The 15,032-nt window shown below is 44.2% G+C and overlaps 1 protein-coding gene across 1 annotated transcript in view; it reads left to right on the top strand.

Annotated features, from left to right (window-relative positions):
- The window catches only part of LOC147748466 (A.superbus venom factor 1-like), a 276,161-nt gene that overhangs the window by 209,498 nt on the left and 51,631 nt on the right, over positions 1-15,032 (top strand). Inside the window, exons 31-32 of the mRNA XM_086962077.1 lie at positions 6,661-6,720; positions 9,695-9,785. Of these exons, the coding sequence (XP_086818203.1) occupies positions 6,661-6,720; positions 9,695-9,785 (151 nt within the window). The remainder of the gene's footprint in view (positions 1-6,660; positions 6,721-9,694; positions 9,786-15,032) is intronic.

Raw genomic sequence — 15,032 nt, 5'->3', positions numbered from 1 at the left:
ATTGGGGCATCTCAATACAGAACGGTCTTCACCCATGAAGTCTTCTTTGCACACACATTTGCCATCGACACATCGGCCACGGTCATTGCAGATATTGGGACATCGCAATTCACTGCAGTCATCTCCTTGGAACAGATGCAGAGTCCATTCACACACAGACCACGATTATTGCAATTGTTGGGGCATGTCAGTTCCCCACAGTCCTCCCCTGTAAAGCCTTCATCGCAGAAGCAGACTCCATTGACACAACGACCTCGGTCGAAGCCGTCATTGGGACAGATCAGTTCACTGCAGTCATCTCCTGTGAAACCTTCATCGCAGACGCATGCATCCTCCACACACCTCCCATGATTTTTGCAGTTGTTTGGGCAGCGCGGCTCACTGTAAATAAACCTGTACACTGTGCCTTCATCGGCACAACCACTGGAAAAAGGGAGAATCCCCCACTTCCCGGTCTGCGGGGCGAATCCTCCTGAACGGCGGCTGGCTGCGGCGTGCTTCCGGAGCACTCCAGCTCCTCTGTACTTCTGCCAGCATGATGCTCAGTCATGGGAGCCCCGCACTGCTATTGGCCGATCTTCACCCGGGCCCCCTCCTGGGACCCGGGACTTCAGCTCCTGCACTTCCTCTCTGGCGCCAGGGCTCCCTCTGCACCACGGGCGTGAACCGCAGGCCACGCTGATGTGCACGCTCACGGTGTGCAACGCGTTTATGGCGCTCTTTAATTTTCTTTCATTCGTGTGCGCCGCTTACCCAACACAGGAGCAATCGAGAAGAGCCCCCTCCTCTATGAACAAGTATTTCTCCCCCCTCACTTTATTTCCCCCCACCCTCCTTGTATTGTACCTCGTCCTGTTACTTAGTAGCTAGGGTTGCACAAGACGTAAAAGCACACTCATGATCCCTTGCTCATTCAATGGCTGATGTCTTAGGACCTAGAAAACCCTTGTTACAAAGTGAGCGCTACTTTAAACCCATACGCTGTTTCGTCCAGAATTGTCAGACTTTGAAGAGAGTTCATGCTGGTGATCGTGGGGAGCCACATGTGTGATTGCAGAACTGAGGGGCCATCTTACCAGCCCCCCACCCCTTTCAGACGTCTTCAACCCCCAACCTTTCCCTAAAAGGAACTCTTGTGCTGGTGCTGTCTAACATCATTTACAATAAAAGATCTTCACGTCTACATACTTTTAAACTAACTTTTAGAGCGTCGAAGTGTTTTGCGGGACAGAGGAGCTATACAAATGACTTCCACTACAAGATGGCTTGCGGGGGCGCCTAGTGCATGCTCCTGCCACTTCCCTCCCAAGCTTGTCTGGAATTTTACGGAAAGTGTTATTCGAGCTGGATATTGGTCAATAAACACCAATATGTAGTTTGCTTGCTTATGGGAAAGACCCCCCTTCTTATCTGGCAATGGAATTAAAGGGAACTGGACCAGTCACACAGCACACTTTAATGAAGCGCCAAAGCAATGCCAAAACTGCAGCCTGGATAAAGGCAATTTGGAATGCTAGTAGTTAATGAAAAGCAAGCAAGCGGCCCAGGTGCACTGTTAGGCATGGAGGGTGCACAGCACAGCTGTTAACAGACACAGGCCTGGGAAGCCTTGGTGCTGCGGAGCGCTCAAGCCATGGAGTACATCCGGGATCTACACCCGAGCAACAGTTCTGATTCCGTGAAGCAAGCATGCCAGTGGTGCTTCTCTGGTGCTATGAAGCAGGCATGCCTGTGGTGCTTCTCTGGTGCTATGTCTGAGGCAGGCATGCCCGTGGTGCTTTTCTGGTGCTATGTAGCAGGCATGTCAGTGGGGGTTGTTGCGCTACAAGGGGTGCCTGGGCAGCAGCCCGGATGTGGAGAAACAGACGTCTTGGCAAGTGCTCGTGGCCCAGACAGACACCACGAGCAGACCCAGTGTGAAGACTGAGCCTGCTAGGCCTCCCTGGTGCTGGTGAAGCAGGCATGCACAGGGGGCACGGAGGACAAGTATGGCCGGTGTAAACCAAGCATGCCTTCCGAGAAGCGCTGACGCTACGAAACGGGCTTACCTGGTTTCTCAGAAGCTGCAAGTATGCTAATTTGAAGCTGTGGAAACACCAGGGGCCTCATTTATGAAAAGTGACGCATCGCTGCGTGAAAAGAGCGATGCGTCACTTTTCACTGCGCCCTCCTTGTGAAACCAATGATGCGTCATATTTACAGTATAATGCATCATGGCGCAAGGAGTTACAGATACGTCAGAATTTCGACGTATCTGTATGGCGCAAAAGTGACGCATTGCTGGAGTGTGTCACAAAAGTGACGCAACTTCAGCAATCTGTCCTTTCACATGGGGCAAGCCCCATTTGAAAGGGCCTGCGTCAGATTTACGCCTGATGTGAGGCAAGCGTAAGAAATTGACACATTTGTGTCCTAGAAGTGGCGCAGTGAAATCTTATAGATTTCACTGTGTCACTTCCATGACCCTTTCTTGCGTCAAAACGCCCCCTCTTGCATACATTATACATGGTGCAGGTATGATGTGCTGCAGGGGTTTAGAAAGTGACGCATCTACCTAGATGCGTCACTTTGTAAATATGGCGCAACAAGGCGCATTTTTTATGCCACTGGTGCGTCACAAAAAGTGACGCACCGTTGGCGTAAAAGTGACGCACAGCCTCATAAATGAGGCCACAGCTGTTTTGCTTGAGCGATTCTAAGCAAACACACCAGATAATTTAGCAATTTATGGGCAGTGTCACTTTACGTGATTAACTAGAAACAAAAAAAAGCATTTGAAATGCAATAGGTCTCGCATTATTAAAGTTTGAGCTATTGGTGTTGCATTATTTAGCAATGCCAGTATCTCAAACTTAAATAATGCAAGACCTATTGCATTGCAAATGCTTGTTAAAAACCTCATTGCCAGAACATCAAGCGTGGAGGGAGGTTTTTCACTGATGGGACAGGAGCCTGGTATTTAGACGACGGCAGATTTATTAAATGTTAGGTAGAGCTACAGCGTCAGATCTATAGCTCTTGTGAAGGGTTTATCCTCTTCCCCAGCCCAAATGTCAGCGATAACCCAGCCAAAAAAACACCTATATTCCATTGCATCATCATTTATTAGAACCATTGAAGTCTACAGCTCGGACACACAGGGAATGTGGCGCACTTAAGACACTACGCCAGTATTCAGAGTGGATGTTTTCTAATTAAAGACAGTAGTCCATGACATGCTTTTTTCCACTTATTCTTTCTCACCGTTTTTTGTTTTGGTTTGTTTTTGAAACGTTAATGAAAATCAAACCAAAAACAGTATTTCAAATGAAAAGTTCACCAACATTTTAAACAAGACGTTTGACGTTAAAACCATTATTTCAAGCAAATATTCACATAAAATTCAGTAGGTTAAACATGACTTTTCAAATTAAATCCACATACGACATTGACTGCTTTTCTGGATGATAAGTGCCGCCTTACAACTAATATTCACATTGACGTAGATGTGGGGTTTAGCCCCCATATTCTTGTATTAGTCAGGTCTGGGGAAAGTGAGTTGAGCACAGCAGTGTCTGTGCCAAATTTTGGTAAGTGGTAATGACCCAACCACTTGCGTGTCCACCTGAACCTTTGAGGAGTGATTTATACTTGTTCAACCCCCTTTCCTTTCCAACCACTCGTCCCAAACACATCATTAAGAAGCATTATTCCTGATGGTACTGTAATGGCCTGCAGCAGATAAACCACCAGGACTTAAAACAACTTGAGACCCACAGATATATACAGTGTGAAATATCTTTGTCATGTGGAGGTGGAAAGCATGATACGTTTTGAAAGAGTGAGGGATGTAGAGTGGAAGTACAGGACCAAATGTTTTGATTGACTGAAGTAGGGAATATGATTAGAGCTGACACTGGTATGTTGTTTTACCCACCCGTCCATCTCCAGCAAGATGGGCCTGACTATCAGAAGCACACTTGGTAAAAGTCAATACAAATCCACACATGTTTGTTGAAAGGCAGCTCTTTCTGTTTTGGACAGTGGAGCAGTTGAATTAATTGACCTTTAAGTTGCTGTGCCAGGCCTCCCAAATTGAGAGACTGGGTTTATTACCTGTATTAGAACATCGGAATGTTGGGAGCTCCATTGCAGACAATGGAGTGCTCCCTGCTTCTATGGGCCGGTAAAGGCCCGCAGAGCAACATTCCAATGTTCTACAAAGGCTTCTCGAAGCTCAAGGGGATTTATATCCCCTCGAGCTTTGAGAACCCTTTGTTAGAACATTCTGCCCTCTAGTGACAGAATGTTCTAATAGCCTTATAGCTCTTCATAGCAGGGCTATATTGGCAATTAAAGTCCCGCTGTCTCGTTAAAGTCCCTCGCCTTCGGCTCGGGCCTTTAACGATTCAGCGGGCCTTTAATAGCCGGTATAGCCCGCAGCGGCGGGCTATAACGCTATATTGAAATGTACTTGTTCAGACCTTGGAGCTGGGTTCTGATTAAGGGAGGTTTAAGATACATTCACATACCACATCTGTCTTTTTTGGAAAGTTCACATGGGCGTATTTGGCTGACGTTTTCTGATTCCGACGGATGTCACTAAAACAGAGATTCCTGAGGACAGCCCATCATAACGAGGCTATTTTTCAGTATCAGAATATTGTCTCGCTCCACTTTTAATCTGGTTGCAGAAATGTCTCTCCCCATTCTTTGTTCTGTAGCCCAGTGATTGGTCGGTAAAACTGTAACCTGTGAAGTAAAGCATTCAAGGGAGGATTCTTACTGTCTTGGCTGACCCAAGGCAAAGTCGACCTGAGCACTTTGATTTGTATTAAAGATTCTGGACTCAGTCTGTTTTGTTTTTGACATCCAACCTGTCATGCTACAGAAATAAACACTATCAAGATTTCAATAAAGTTGCCATGTAAGGCAACTTCCTATGAAACACAATCCTTACTATATTGCTAAGAATTATTGTCAACATTTTACACAAAATTCTTTCTGATGAGCCACAGACAAGGTTGTTAATCCAATAATGTCGACTATGCAATCACATCTAGTCATCTTACTCATGACTAGCTCCTCCATAGCATAGACCGGTATTATTACACTCTATTTGGTTAGTACACTGAACAGTAGTTGAAAACCAATTTACATAGTTAACTCGTTCATATATTTGATATATATATATCCCTCATGCGTTCATGCATTTAACTAACTTCACTTGCAATATACAACCAACCAAAGAGGTTAAGTGGGATCTTCTCACCATATACACTGAGTGCGCTCAAGTCAATAATATGTTGTAATATACCATTATCCGTAGTCAAGTTGAATTATCTGAGTCTAGGTTTGCTAAACCATGTTCCATTTTTTCTGTGAAATGTAATTAATTGGTTGATTTGTTTTGTGGTAGACCCTTAGGCAGCCTATTAAACGGCTTATCACTACATCTCACTAAATTAGTGCAACCCAGTACCTTCTTAATACTTAACACACATCAGGGTTAAATGTGCACCAAAGTAGAACTTAATATCACATACAAAGTTTCCCTAGAAGAAAAATTGATCAGCGTTTACGGCCCCCTGTCCACTCAGCCTGTTAGCAATGCTCATAGTGGGCTGATGCATCACTGATGCCCCACGTCAGCTTGCAAATTTAAATGGAGATGAATGGCAGAGCCAAGGTAAATGGTACCTAAATAATCCCTGTTGGCATGGGCAGTGCTCCCTCTGGGTCCTCGAACGGGTCCGGTGGGCCTTGGACTGCCACGTAGTACGACGTCCAATACTGTGCACTTGTGCAGAATGGATACATACTTTCATACAGACACCTGAAGCAATACACCTGAATGCAATAGCCAAACAACTTGTCACAACTTTTTTTAGTTGGGTCCAACACGGTGATTGTTGGGAAATCTCATGCTTAACCCCTTGCATGCTGATGACCACCCCCAGCCGTCATGCACTACGGCGCTCGTGTGCTGATGACGGCTGGGGGCCGTCATAAACCCGCCCACTTGCGATTTTGCCGCACAGGCGCAGAATCGCGGCCGCATGCAAGGGGTTAAACTCCTCCGCCCCATTTAAGGGAATTTCATGGTAAAGGGAATGGCCCTGAATATTTGAAATTGATAAAGTTGTAATGGTATGCGTGGTAATGGTATGCGTTGTAACGTCATACATCCACCTAGAAGCACAGCAGCAAGAAGATCATGTGAAACTTGGATGTTATTACTGGCATTTCAAAACCAAATACATTCACACTTGGACCGGAATATAATTCAGCAGCATATGTTGCTCAGAGGATGTAAATAAAATGTCAAGTAAAGGTTAGGTGTCCACCAGTGCTATTCTATTTAAAAATAATAAATAAAAAACATTATCTTAGGGCATCTTGTTTGGCACCAGTTGCCACTGTGGTCTATGATCAATGCTTACTATCACCTAACTTACCATCATTTATTCAAAATGTACTAAAATAGTCTTAGTCAATTCACAATCCATCCATGACACTAACTTGTGTTTGCTACTTACCAGCTAACTGCTGTAAACAAGAACGGCTTGGATATGGGTCACACATTTATGAAGGCCATGAGTTATAGGGGGAAAAAAATAGTGATTATGATCTGATGGACATTGAATAAGTGGAAAAAAGTAACAATTCATTTCTTTCCAGACCAAACTGAACCATGATTTCACAGTTGAGGCGAAGGGTGCTGGACAAGGAACTTTAACAGTAAGTCAACATAATTCTGTCATATTTCTATCATGATAGCCCATCCTTTACAATCGCGATAAGAACAGATTGCTAACTGTGCATCTCCATGTAGGGTTTACAGTCTGCTGTTCTTTCATATGCATTAGATATAAACATTGCAATTCAAGCACATTCATAGAGCATTCTCTTAGCACTGGCCCATAGAGTGAAGCACTGAAGATCCCCATGATGATCCAGGTCAAGAAGACCCAGAAGATGTGGATCTGCTACAGCAAATACATGGGGTTTGACCTTTCCACGGAAGTCAATAAAGTCTGAATCTGCGTTTATTAGTCCACTTACTCCAAATAGCAAGTTTTATTTGGCAGTGTAAAAACAGATGGCCCAATAACACATAATATTTGTAACCATATTAATGAACCCACAGGCACACATTTATTCCTGCACTGCAAAGGTACAATTTCAGTTGCTTACCACAGAAGAGCAACATTCACAGGACAAAATGCCTTTTACTGCCTCACAGATTGCAGATTCATTGTTTTACTCATGGAAACCACTCTACTAATATTCACATGCTCTCTGTGCACAACTTTCATCCCCTGCATGTTGGTTTTGGTTGTAAACCATTGTTTTAAAACCGATACAATTACACATAAATAAATATGTGCATAGACCATAAATGCAGATGCGCAGAGTGTAATATACTATTTGATGTGATGAACAACTCAAAGTTTTGCCTTATGAAGGTCATGGCCTCTCCCCACACTCACCAATAGTAAAAAGAAACTCACCACTCTACCATGCATTGTGTTCTGACAAATGGTGGGATTTGCGATGGCATAAGTGTTGTTATGAATGTTATAATTTCAGATGGTAAAAGTAATTTAATATGAAAGGATATAAGCAGTGCATGGAAAAGGCGTGGGTTATAGTTAATGTAAGTGTAGCTACCGAGTTCACAACACTGTGTATGGAGGTGCTCCAGTTACACTTGGTGCATTAATAAAAAATTGATGGTATAACTATAACTTTCTAATTTCTAATGTTCGTGTAGTTGTAGATTGTTTGGATACCAAGAATAAAATAAAGTTATAGTAATTTAATGGTGGCACGTAAAATATAAATTTAAGGTATAACTAAAACTACACAAACATTACAAATTCTAAAGTTAAAGTTTGGTTTGTGTGGAATAAATAAGGTTTTCCTAACCATAACTAAGGTATATATATGGCATGCTCCCGCCAAGCCATAGCAAACACTCCGCTTTCAGCAAGCGAGAGCAGAAAATACTCTTTCTTGCTGAAAGCGGAGCATGTGTATGTTTCCCTGCCCACTATCAAGCGAACAGGGAAACAGACAAATTGCTTTGAGATTCAGGGGGCTGCATGTTCAGCAGCTCCTTGGGTCTCAAAGCAATGCCAGCTCCCGCAGCAGGCAGGGAGCCATCGGGGACAGCGCGGACCTTCAGGCACCCCCCACGGTCCCCAACAAATGTAAGTGGGTGCCCTAGGTGGGACCAGGGCACCCACCCTACAGGCTCTGCCCTGGGTGGATGGGGTACCCAGGCCGATATCAGCCCGGGAAGAGGGCCATGTGCCCCGCCCCCAATATTTAAAAATGATAATAATAAAGGGCAGGCCCATGGGATGGGGTCCCCGGGGCCAAAAACACGGCCCCCCTTCCTTAATTGAAAAAAACAAACAGGAAAAAAAGGCAAGTCAGGGCCCTGGTGGATGGAGTCCGTAGGTCCAAAACCGGCCCATGAGGGTGGCCTCACGGCCCCCTCTCATTCTTTTTTTAAAAAAACGAAGTAAACATATGTCCAGGCCCCGGGGATGGGGTCCCCAGGGCTGAAAATCCCCTCACCCTAACTAGAGTGACTGTCCCTACTTGGACAGGGTGCAAACCCCTTCAACTGGAGACCCCATTACTTACAATTGACAACAGCGAAGTCTGTGATGTCTCAAAGGATAATGTGTTTATTGCCCTCTTGATAACTCCTCATAAAAAGTTATGATACCATCCACTTGTGACACTCCTAATGACGAGTTGTGTGGAGATGTTGAGGTATAAAAGTTAATGATAGTATTCATGTCTGTTTCCCTATCTGTAGTTGTGAAGGAGTGACTCACTTGGACCAGTAGCAAAAGCATTGGTTTTCTGTGGAGGTTTAGGTACAACTGACTGATTAGGTGGAAGTGTCACTAGTTATTAATTTATTTACTTGTTTAGACTTTACAACCACATTACTACAAAGAGGAGTCGTACACCTCACTGTTCTAGACACAATATTCCAGCGGGTACTACTATATTACTACATTAAGGGCTCCTTCAAAAAAGCAGGGGATTTGACACAATGTACAAAGAGGTACAAATGAATTACTACAAAAAGGGCCCCTACATCTCTGTAAGTATTGAACACAATATCTCAGAGTGTACAACTTGACTACTAAAAGGAGGTATTGTACACCTCAGCAGGGCTTAGAACACAATTTTTCATAGGGTACCACTGTGTTACTATAGTAAGGGGCTCTACAAGAAAGCAGAAGGTTGGGCACAAGATGATATGAGGGACTCCTAATGCACTGTTACAGCAATGTTTCCTGCACCGGGGCAGGAGTTTGCAGGATGTGCAAGATATTCTAAGGGGTCCCGGAACATTAAATCACTGTGGTTTCCACCAACCCTCAAAACGCACTACAGGAGACTGATGTGGTAGTCACAGTAGTTTAATAGCGTGATGGTCCCTTCACCGGAGCAGGTGGTTAAACAGGAAGACCCAGGGGGGTTCTAGCATAGGGTCTTCACCACTGCAGGGGTTTAACACGATGAGGAGTGTTGTTCTAGTACAAAACTCCAACCATCTTTCCTAGGATAAGAATGGATGGGAGAAAATCAGGTTTATCACACCTCTATACTTTTAGGATTTTCTTCACTGTAGCTTGATAAATGCAGCACCAACATCCAACCTATTTTCCTGTTGTTGCTGTAGGTGGTAACTGTTTACAATGCCATGCTAGCAGAGAAGGACCTCGCCTGTAAGAACTTTGACTTGGAGGTGAAAGTTCAAATGGACATTAATGGTAAGTCTCTCTCTGCTCTTTTACTTCTTCTGGAAAGCAGGTTATCTAAAATCCCAGAGATCTTCCGCAGAAGCAGGAACGTCTGCTAGAACCATATTTCTAACAGGCATCGGCAAAGCCCATAGTTTTCGCCTATGAAAGACCTGTTATCGTTGTCAGTGTTTTTCAAAGATATTGCACAGCAGCACATGCTGATGTGCAACATCTATAAAACAAACTTTAACAAAGCCAAATTCTTCTGTGTAACCTATTTGGCTTCAGAAATATTTTTTTCAGATGTTCCACGGCATTACGGGCTGCTCTGCAACAGGGCATAAAGTAAATAAAAATAAAATGCTATGGCACTGCCAGCACTGACTTTTTATTTACTTTAAGCTTATCTACTTTAAGCCATCTTGCACATCTTGTACAGCAGCTCACACTGCTGTGCAATATGCTTTAATAGAGCATGGGGCTGGGGTGGCAATCAACAAGGAGGTTAGGGAGAGAAAAAAAGAAAGTGTCGCTGAAGGTGAACGGGTGAGATCAAGAGAATGACAGCGGGAGGGGTTATTTTAATAAGAATGGACAGTGGGAGGAGAGCAGGTTAAAAAGATCAGATGGTGGGGGGTGGAAGAATTGACACCACAGATGACCCAACGGAGAGCGGGAGTGGGGTAGGGACAATTAACAACAAGAAGAGCCGTAGGGGGATGGGAGTGAAGGAGAGGGACTGCAGAGAATTGCACTCTATAGGAGAGCCTGCTGAAAAGTTAACAAAGAGTACGACCAGGAGTCTGCGGCCAGTGGATGGACACTGGCCACAGGAAGTTTTACTTGGTCCATGAGCCATGGCAGGGACGAGAACTGAACCTACGAGCGATGGGAAGCAAGAAAACAAGAGTGATGTAGGAGCCAACCTAAGTAAAGGTAGGTAATAAGTGGGCTCCTTTAAGATTTTTTTTCCTTTGCAAGAGTTTTCACAAGCACAGAGCAAGCGCTGTGCAGGTATAACCTAAAAAAGGAGGCACTGAAGGGCATCTTCAACCATGCTGCTCTTTAATTCTGTTAAGAGTTTCACATAGGGTGATATAATAAAACAATTCAATAAGTTTTTAATGGTTGAGTTGGGAGTCTGCTCCTAGTCCCTACCTCTGTCTGATTTGTATTGCTGAGGTGGATGAATATAAACATATAATACACTCTTATTGTTTAATATCTTGTCCCAAGCACCACCAAATTTCACGATCTTGGTCTGTCAAAACAAGAGGTCCAAATTGTAGTTCACATATACAGAACACAAATTAGAATCATACAAAGTATAGTCAAAGTCTAGGTTCGAGAAAGTCCTTTATCTGAGGTAGCAAATGCTTTAATTTTCATTGATAAGCATTCTGGGTTGTAGTCCACAGATGAACAAACCCAAGATGAGTGCAGCCGACACATGTTTCGTCGTATGACGACTTTTTCAAGGCTGTAAATTACAAAGTATCCAAGCTATAGAAGCTTATAAGGTCAAGGTAATCCAAGACATTCTACAGTGATATGTTACATGACTACATATACAGAAAATAATTTCAGTGAATCCTTTTGAAATACTCAAATTAAGTTTCTAAAAAGGAAAGAAATAAGTAAAATCTAAGATCCAATCAGCACGAGTAGAGTAGCATTAATTAAGCTAAGAAATAGAATTCAGAGCTAACTAATATTTGTGAATCCAATACCAAAGCTGAGTGAAATTGTAGAAGGTGATTATTGCGTTAACACCATTCTAGCGTAAATCCAAGTGACAAAAAAGAAAAATGAAAAACAGACAAACTTTAACATAAGAAGAAGAAAGGAACAAGAAAGGAAGAAGTACAACCATTAAATACAACCCATTAGGGCGTGTTATAGACAAAAGACTGGAAAATTAAAAGTGCAACGCATTCGCAAAAACCAACTAAGATCAATAGGCATAAATACCCCAAAAGGTTATGGAATTTCCATAAAATTTCATAGAAATCATTGAATGTGCCTCAAAGTCCTGAGGAAACAAGTTCATTGGTGTTCCCCAGTCCGAGAAAATGAAAACGGAATTGGTTTGGGCGAGGCAACCAACCACCAATCAGAGAGCAAAAGATGGATGAAGCATAAAAAGTCCCGAAAATTGTCTATCTACTACTCAACTTTGTAATGCCTAAGTTTTCCAAATCGCCGTAAGGCAGCTTAAAGTAATCGAATATGCAATAAGCAGCGTTTAGTGTGTTGAAAAATCGAATCTGATACGATTCAAAAAGCACTCAGTGTATTAATATAAAGTACGGTTTGTTAAGCATATCATCTCAGATTGGTAGGCACAAACGTTGTCTGTGAAAGTAACGCAAATGAGGGGACTCTGTTATGCCGCTTGCAAACCCAAAATCAATAAAAAGGTAAGGATAACAAGACCTGTTAGAAATAATTGGCCAGTATAAGCCCACTACAAACTTAGGGGCCCATTAGGATGGCGGGTGGATTGCCCCCGCCGGCCTGGAGGGGGCAATCCGCCTGCCATCCGCACTGAAATGACCCCCCCCACATTAGGATGGCTGGGGGGTCCACGGCGGATGGAAAGACCGGCGGACGGAAAGACCGTCTGCTGCTTTTCCGCCCCGGTCGCCTTGCGGCTGGGGTGGAAAAGGTTTAATATGGCCAGCCATATTATGATGGGCCAATACAGATGCCTTTCCGTGGCGGCATCGAGGCAGGCGGTCTTCACTTCGGGGGCCCCCTGCGGGCCCCCGGAGTGAAGGAGAGGTAGGGGGTGCACCAGGGGGGGGTACCCCCCTGCATTTGCATTAACAAAACGGCAGGCACCGTGCAGCTTTGTTAATGCAAATGCATGTATGCATTTTTAGCATTGTGGCGGGCGGTGCTGAGAGCACCGCCCGCCACAATGCTAAAAATGCAGGATGCGCCCGCCACAGTGGTGGGTGCATCCTAATACCCCCCACGGGACCCCCGCCCTTATGGCGGGCGGTCCCAATGACCGATAGGATGGCAGGCGGACTAAGTCCGCCCGTCATCCTAATGGGCCCCGAAGTGTGTTCTAAGAAAAGTTCAGTCTAAAGTAGAGTAGGTATTTCATCTTACCTCACTCGTACATGTCATATGTGTACTTGAAAATAATGTGAGCTATGATATGCCTATATATAAAAATCCAAAACTGCTGCAAGTCACAAGTATAGTGGCCATAAATGAAATTTGGTGGTGCTTTGGAACACGATATTATGTATTAAGTTTTGGGAGTTTTCTGATACTTTGCAACACTAGGTGGATGGTATAGTGTAACCAATCCCTGTGAAGCACACATGTTCCTTTCTGTTTTGTTCTGTACTTACCCTTATTTGTGATGTGCAAGCTTAATTTTTTGATCACCATCACCCAATTTGATTACACTTTTTGTAGAACTGAAAAAAATATGGAATGCATTCTGCAAAAACTTTAGTTTTGGAAAGATTCCTAGTTTGCAAGCAAACAGTTAAAAAAGTGTCTCATATCCACAAAAATGTTCAAATGAGAAGGCCTTTTAAAATATTTTCATATTCTGTCCCTTTTGGAACATTTTCCTTAGTCCATTGTTGGGCTGTCATCAACCATGAAGTGATCATTACAGTATAAAACCAGTACACTATCTGTAAAATCTGGTTTGTGTTCAACTCGTCCAGTACAACTTTAAGGGTCTAATTATGAGTTTGATGGTGTGGGAGCAGACCACCTCGCCATAGGCTCATTTGCGGGAAACCCGTGTGTCTACCGCCCACCAGATCACGAGTTTCCTCATGTCTGGCTGCCTCTGAAAATGGGCTCCAATGGGAATGCCAAAATAAGAGTTCCTGCACGACATGTACTGTAAAGTTCATGCCATGCCTAAACTGGAGTGCATGCACACAGGGGGGCACATGTTGTGCCCCCCTGCATGCATCCCCATTCAAATGGGCGACAGAGGGCCTTGTAGGGACCACTTTGTTTCAGGACCACCAGCCTTCTCATGGAGTAAAGACCCCCATGACACTGGCGGCGGTCCTGAAACTCCTAATATGTATGGCGGTGCCACAGTGGCACAACCAGTATATGACTGAGGCCTTAACCGCCAAGCCACCTTCTGGGAATTGTGGTTCCTAGGCACCTGCGGCGGTGCAATGGCGGTCTGACCTCCAAAGATGTGATATGACATCGATCTGCCAGTGTGGCGGAGGCTGGACCTCCACCACTGCACCCCCACGAGTTTGGCGGTCATTGGCTCTGCTTATCATGGTCAGGACAGGAGCTAGATTATCATTTTACCTTGAGATGCTTCCTCTCTTACCACATCGAACTCTGGTCATGTTTGCCTTTGTGAGCTTCTCAAAGATAATCCTTTGCATAATGGAAAATCAACATAGGAAGAACAGTGCACTCTATTGCACCTTGCTATGGAGGCTCCATACCTAACTTTTGCAGAATGTATGTCAGTAATGCTGCTTGTCAGGCCCCATGTGCGAGATGACATTGTTATGCTTCCCACTACAACCATGATTCCATTTGAGAACGTTTACCTGTTCATTTTATTTAAATTAGGGAACAGGTCAGCAATCTGGATGAGAAGGACAATGCTAAACCCAATGTGAGTTTAAAGACCACATCTGTCGGGAATCTCTGTCTGAGGACTGCCTGGCGAACGTTTAGGGTACAAGACAGTCACTGAGGATTTAGGGGTCTGATCTCATCCCTTACCTATCCTCAGAGGCTGGTGGCCAAGAAAGTTCCTCTCTAACTCATGGGCCTACAACATGGCACTGTAAGTCTCAGCTGCAACAGCTTTGTGCTGGTGATGCCCACTCAGGGAAGTCCATCTCGGAGCATCTCAACTTGGCTGGGCGGCAGCAAGCAAAGCTGCTCTCCCTGCTCACAGATGTGTGCAGAAGCATGTTCCCTCTATTGACCTCTGCTGCTGACCTCTCCCTGTGAAGAAGAATTAATCAATTCTATTGTTTGCACAAGAAACTGCATGTAAAAACACTGAATAGTCAGGTTTCATGACCCTTACGGACCACCTCTTCCCACGATGAGGTTTAAGGCGGATGGGGGAAGTTTCCTTGAATATATAGGGAAAAATGGATTTCTAGACATTGACAATTCCACACTTTGGCTTTGAAGGGTACGAAATTGAACTAAGTTAATGCAACAAGGGTCGGAGGGAATGTCCACGTCTGAGGATACTGAGAAGGCTCAAGTACAGGCACAGATACCTTATGCACCAAACAG

The sequence above is a fragment of the Lissotriton vulgaris genome, chromosome 1_1 (assembly GCF_964263255.1).
Source record: "Lissotriton vulgaris chromosome 1_1, aLisVul1.2, whole genome shotgun sequence".
Taxonomy (NCBI): Eukaryota; Metazoa; Chordata; class Amphibia; order Caudata; family Salamandridae; genus Lissotriton; species Lissotriton vulgaris.
The sequence above is the reverse complement of the archived record's forward strand: the minus strand, read 5'-3'. Positions and strand labels throughout refer to the sequence as shown.